This window comes from Protobothrops mucrosquamatus, unplaced genomic scaffold (assembly GCF_001527695.2).
Source record: "Protobothrops mucrosquamatus isolate PMUCROS unplaced genomic scaffold, P.Mucros_1.0 scaffold1923, whole genome shotgun sequence".
NCBI classification, from domain to species: Eukaryota; Metazoa; Chordata; class Lepidosauria; order Squamata; family Viperidae; genus Protobothrops; species Protobothrops mucrosquamatus.
Window position 1 is genome coordinate 184,903 of NW_015388044.1, and position 6,881 is coordinate 191,783.

General features: G+C 41.5%; 1 protein-coding gene across 1 annotated transcript in view; it reads left to right on the forward strand.

Moving 5' to 3' along the window:
* The first annotated feature begins 1,396 nt into the window (after positions 1-1,396).
* The window catches only part of BPGM (bisphosphoglycerate mutase), an 11,927-nt gene continuing 6,442 nt past the window's right edge, over positions 1,397-6,881 (forward strand). Inside the window, exon 1 of the mRNA XM_015823587.1 lies at positions 1,397-2,042. Coding sequence (XP_015679073.1) covers positions 1,442-2,042 — 601 coding nt within the window. The 5' untranslated portion in view covers positions 1,397-1,441. The remainder of the gene's footprint in view (positions 2,043-6,881) is intronic.

The window sequence follows — 6,881 nt, forward strand, 5'->3', positions numbered from 1 at the left end:
TGTTCCGGTAAATGTGATTTCTCCAAAATTTTGGTTGTTTTTGTCTGCCAGTGCAGCCATTCTTTAAATACAAAGAACATTATTGGAATCATCAGATGCCCCAAAGCAAATAACTAAGTCTGGAGGTGCTTGTTCTTATCTCTGCTACTTCCACTCCTCCTTCATCATCCTATTGCCACATACTGAGAGCGACGAGTATCGATTAGTGAATTGCAAACACTATGTATGTATGGAAGGATAAATCCAGTGTACACCATCAGTGCAATGTTAAGATGTTAACAAACAAAATATCCATCAAAAACCAATTACTCTGTTAAGATACCTAACACTGGCAGAAGAGGTAGAGTGTGGTTTGAGCATAATTAAACATCACTTCAGTGAAAAGAGAAACTTATTCTCTAAACCAGAGGCGGGGAAATATGGCCCTTTTATGACTTGTGGACTTCAACTCCCAGAATTCCTGAACCAGCATGTGGCCGTAGTTCCCCACCCCTGCTCTAAACAGAAGAGGACCCCATTATCACCTAGGGAAAACTAAGCTGATAGAAAAAGTACACACTGAACTTTTCTGGAGAAGAAACTCTGAAGTCTTGGTGCTCTTGTGGAGGAGATCCTATTCAATTAACTTTTCCCGTTTGTTTCACGTAATGGAAAACTATGGTTTACAAAAATAAGACTGTATCAGTCCTTTATCCGCTTTCCTTGTCTTTCCCTATGAAATTGCAAAAAAAAAGAAATTGAAAATTTTATCTTCAGATTTCTGTAAGATCCCCATTAAAATTATGGTTAGATCCCAGGCAGACTGTAGCTGTTCTTAACTATGGTTTTCTGAAATGAGCCAAATTCCAGCCACTATTATTGAGATGGCTTGTCCACAAAGAATGCTAAAGATTGGCAATAGATTGGGTGCTTGGAACCGGAAGCAAAATTGTCCTCTAAACCACACGTGCTGTTGTAAGGAGAGTAAAGGCTGCTGTCGTTTCATTCAGGCTTAGCCCTGGTTTTCTTTCCAGGAGCAGAATCTTAGAGCAAGGTATTAAAATGCACCTTTTTAGGGCAGGATGTTGTGCCTAGTGCTTTTTCCATGAATCCAATTAATACTTTTCCAAGAATACTTACTCAACTTGTCAGTGAGTAGTTGCTGCACATCTGCCCTAGCAACTGGCCCAAGATTCTCGATGGTAGGTGAGTTCCCTTGCGGTTACCTTGGTTGGACTATAAATGAGGTCCAGAGCCTAAGGAATCCTCTTCTTGAAGAACCTTTGTGTTTGCAGGGGAAGATCAGTCACAGTAACAATTTACCTTGGGCTACTCGTGGTGGCCTCCAGAAATTCTGGACAAGAATTTATGATATTGATTCAAAGCATTTGATTTATTTCTTTTATTTCCATATAGATGTCTTCTCAATAGAACCTGCAGATTCAAGAGAGCTCCAGTTACGATGGCCAAGTACAGACTAATCTTGCTGAGACATGGCGAAGGGGCTTGGAACAAGGAGAATCGATTCTGTAGCTGGGTGGACCAGAAACTGAGCGCCGATGGGGTGAAGGAAGCTCAGACCTGTGGGCGGCACCTCAAAATGCTTGGCTTTGAGTTTGACCTTGTGTTTACCTCCATTCTTAGCCGTTCTATTCAGACTGCGTGGCTTGTGCTTCAGGAGATGGGGCAGGAGTGGGTCCCCACTGAATCTTCCTGGAGGCTGAACGAACGACATTATGGGGCGCTGATTGGCCTCAACAGGACAGAGATGGCTTTGAATCATGGTGAGGAGCAAGTGAAAAGATGGAGAAGGAGCTACGACGTCACCCCACCTCCCATCGCTGAGGTCCACCCTTACTATCATGAAATATATAAGGATCGCCGGTATCAGTACTGTGATGTGCCAATGGAGAAGCTTCCTAAGGCTGAGAGTTTAAAAGAAGTATTGGATAGACTCCTTCCATACTGGAACGAAAGGATAGCACCAGAGGTCAAGACAGGGAAGACTGTGTTAATTTCTGCCCATGGGAACAGCACGAGGGCTCTTCTGAAGCATCTGGAAGGTACATTTTGAGGGTGCTGATACTGCTAAGGTGTTTTTCCCCCCAGAACTGATAAACATGATTGTTTTAAAAATGTATACTTAAGATTTTCTTGGGATATTTGTAGCCAAGGTAGGTTGTATATACTTTCAGTTGGAGGTTTCTGGGCTTAGGGAGATTCATAGTAGAGTAGAGATCACATTATCTGCAGACTTTGTGTCTCAGGCTTTAGTGAGGTCTCTTCAATACAGTAGGGTTTTTTTTAATATGGATCTCTCTAATGCCAGAAGACCTTGCTTATATTGATGTTATATTGGCTTAATTATTATGCTTTGTCCTCTCTTTCCTGAAAATTGGGGGATTTGTAGAGATGAGAGTCAGGAATCAACTTTCAATTTATCTGTAGCACTTCCAAAAGTGTTGTCTATGGCACAGTTACACCTTCAGATACCAATATAAATACTTAGCAATATAGTTTGTAGTTTTTGCCTTGGTGGCAATTGGTTCAAATTAGGCTTTAAGAGAAGGACTGGGCCCGTATGGTTCAAGCCATGGTTTATTTCACTCATCAAGTCATGGTGTCTTGGTTTATATATAAGTTAAGTTGAACCATGATTTACAAAGTGCAGTGGGTTGCATTCAGATATGCTAATCCAAAATCAAACAACACATTTGAATCTAATCGATGTTCACACCTAACCTTCAGATAATCTAATCCTTGTTTTTCTCTCAACCGGGATACTCTAATCTTGGGCATGATTTATTTTTTTATAAAGACTATTTTATAATGGTCAAGTGTCAATTCTAAGCAACTTGCCTGACCAATCTGTTGCCAAAGTTGGTGAAATTGTAGTTAAAAATACATGGAAGAGACCAGCTGGTCTATTCCTGTTGTATGCCATTTGAGGTGGGGATAGCAAAGAATCATGCCATGGGTAGCATTGGTAATAGATACTTATGGCATGCTTAGAAAGGTACAAAAGTTCCGATGGGCAAGACCTGTCAAAAAAAATTGCATATCTGTTATCACCAACCTAGTTCTCACTTTTACTGCTTTTCGTCTTAGTAGCTTTGGACCAATTCCTTAAGCAGTGGTTCTTTAAATTGTTTGACCCAATTCCTCCTTTTCATGGCCTTGAATAATGTCATTACTTCAACAAAAGAAGAAAACTCTGAACCTCTTGTTATTTTACAGAAGCATCTCTGCAGTGGAAGTCCCAAAGTGGATTCTTAACTCACAAACAAGCGATTACAAATAGCTCCATTGCCCACCAGGATATGCCCAAATTACTCCCAGATTAAGAACCCCTGCTGTAAAGTATAAAGGATTTCATTCTTGTTGCCTATTTAAGGCCTGACTTTAGAGGTGTGTAGCATTCAGATCCAAAGCATCTGGATGGGTGTCCCATGCACTTGTTGGCTGCTTTGGGCTGGGGGGGGGAGGAATACATGTTTAGGAGGGTTTATCTCCATCCTTTCATTGCTTCTCTAAATTTAATCTCTTGCCCTTTACTAAGAATAGAACCCACAAAGAAGGAGTCACAAGGAGTCTCATTAATTAGGTCGATCATCAAGAAGGTACAGGTAGTCCTTGACTGATGATGATAATTGAGTCCAAAATTATAGTAGTAAATCATGCTGGTCATTAAGCATGTCATTGCCTGATTGACCTGATTTTACCACATTTTGTGCAGCAGTCATGAAGCGAATGCCACAGGTATTAAGTGAACCAATTGCACACTATGGGTGTTTTTCCTGGAATCTGGAAGTAAATGCCGGATTCTGGCAAAAGAAATGTAAAGGGGTGTGTGTGTCATATGAGCATGGGATGGTGCGAACAGCTATAAATGCACCCAAAACGCAGTCATGTGACTGTTGAGATGGGCGGCTGTTGGAACTTTGGTTTTGTGTTGTGTTAAGTACCTTTTTATATTCCATTGTAATTTTGAACGATTGCTAAGCGAGGACTACCTGCAAAGCAGCTATTCCCAGTCTTTGGGGCACCAGGGACAGGTTTCACAAATTAGGATTGGTGGTTTCACACATTATTTGGATCCTGTGCTTGTGCAGATGCTCTTGCGTGAACGTGCTACGGGCTGGTATTGGTCTGTGGCCCAGGGGTTGGGGACTCCTGCTGTAAGGGATCACTGTACAGAGTCTTAGAAATGGAGTAAGCCAGACTCTAGCATTCATTTACCAGCAAATAAATGCTAGTTTTGTCTCCAAATCTCACATGCTTTTATTTGATTCAGGCCATCCCTGGAACCAACTTTTGTTCATCATTCTTACCCCGATCTCGTAGCATTTTTTATTTTAGATGAGATTTTTTTTCCCCTCCTGAAAAGTAGAACAATAACTGTCGTGTTGTAATTGTAAAATGATTTCTTCAGTGAAGCTTACTTAAATGTGCTGTTTCCCAATATTGGACCAACCTGTCAAATTCTAATTACACAAGCATGTCTTAATCCTCCATGCAGGTCTTTGGAATGCTGTAAAGGTGAAGATTGATTAAGAATTACACGAGGCCCTTTGCCACATTTAGGTCAGGTCTTTTATGCTCAAAGTCCTCCATAAATTCATAATCCCTCCCTTCATAAAGTGTCTCAATCCTGGATTATGGTGCTCTTGTGGCTGATGCGTTGCTTAGAAGCGAAAAAACCTGTTGCTTAGAAACAGGTTGCTTGCATATTGTCTATATGCCAGTTCTTGTTCTGCTTCTTCAGATTAAATGTGGGTTTAACAAACTAAAAGGGAAGTGTGAATAAACTCCTGAACAAGCTCCTTAAAACATTGAATTGAAGAACTGCTGAGAATCTCAATCTTGATCTGGTGGTCTTCTAGCCATTACTATTATAAGGTAGTCCTCGACTTTGAACAGTTTGTTTAATGACTGTTCAAAGTTACCACGGTATTGAAAAAAATGACTGGTGGCCATTTTTCTCACTTAACGACTGTTGCAGCATCCCCATGGTCACGTGATCAAAATTCAGATGCTTGGCAACTGATTCATATTTATGATGGTTGCAGTATTTCGGGGACATGTGATCCCCTTTTTGCGACCTCCTGACAAGCAAAGTCAATGGGGAAGCCAGATTCACTTAACAACCGTGTTTACTAATTTAACAGCTGTAGTGATTCACTTAACAACAGTGGCAAAACTCACTTAACAAATGTCTCACTTAGCAACGTAAATTTTGGGCTCAGTTTTGGTCGTAAGTTGAGGACTACCTGTATTTGGTCAAGACTGCCAGGATAGGAAGAGCACACGGGCTCAAACAGGACATAATTACTGCTTGATAACTTGCCTCTTTATTCTGGCCTGGAATTGTATTTTCAATCCCTTTTCCTGCCACTCCAGTTGCTTTGTGTCCAAAACAGACCCTGTTCTTCCTTTTTAATTAATGTCTCCTGCCTTGGGTGACGGTGGTTTGAAAAGAGAAATAAAATCCCATCTGGTAATGCTGCCAGCCAAATTCTGCTGGAAGCAGATGAATTCCCACGGAAAACGGAGGCGTTCTAGAAAAAAAAGGGTTTTTTTTGTTGCTTTAAAATAAATACTGCTTCTTGCTGATCTAAACTGTTAATACTTACTATTTGCCCATGATTTCCTGTGCCAATAAGGTTGACCCACTATTTTGAAACAGGGATGGTTCCGGAATGCAATTTTAAATGAAAATTTAATATTATAGTCTCTTCCAATCACCTTCTAAATGTGCCTTATGGCTTTTGATACAGGAAATATACTGTAGCTATGCCTAAAATATCATATTATATTTAATTATTATTTATATATTGTCCTAATCGAAAGACTGCTTTCTAGCCCTATCCTATATCCCTGCTATGATCTCAAAAGGTTTTGCATAACTTTCTGCTTGGGTCCATTCATGACTTTTCTTTTGCTTGGTCACTTGCATTCCATAGAGCAGGGGTCCCCAACCTTGGTGATTTTAAGACCTGTGGACTTCAACTCCCAGAATTCCCCAGCCAGCATGGGTGGCTGGGGAATTCTGGGAGTTGAAGTCCACAGGTCTTAAAGTCGCCATGGTTGGGGACCCCTGCCATAGAGCATCTGAATTAAAAACCGTGTCCAGTGATGAAGCCAAAAGTCTGGAAAGTTAACCCCTCCATCATGATCTAATAACTCATGTAATAACTTAAACAAAATCTAGGAATTTGTCTTTCCTGTACGGGTACTCCTTGACTTACGACCAGTGCTTTTTTTTGTAAAAATAAAAGGTGCCAGAACTCACACGTCATACAACCCAACCCGCCTTGCCTACCCTACAAGGTTCCATCCAAAAACGGTGCCGGGACTCCGTTCTGGGCGTTCTATGACAAAAAAAGCCCTGCTTACGACCATTTGCTTAGTAACCATTTGAAGTTATAGCAGCCATGAAAAAAGTGACTTATGACTAGTTTTCACACATGATCAGAATTCAGGCCCTTAGCAGCTGGCATGTATTTATGACAGTTGCAGTGTCTTTCGGTCATCTGATTGCCATTTGTAACCTGCCCAGCTGGCTTCCCATAAGCATAGTCAAGATTTGCTTAACAACTGCATGATTCACTTAACAACTTCAGTGGTTCGCTTGAAAACTCTGGCTCAATTGTGGCCATAATTCGAGGACCTTCTGCAATTTTTTTTTTCAAATATTTGGTCTCCCCGCCGCAGGGAGACGGAACCGCCTAGATGGTTCCGTCCCAGGCGACTGATGGACCCAGAGAGGTTCCTGACGGAGCTTGGGCCTTATCCGGAGGATCTGGTCCATGACTCGGTGGAAAATCAGACGGCGGCTTGGGAGTCAACTGCCGCCGCTGCATTGGACCGAGTCGTGCCTCTGCGGCCTCTGACCCGGCGTA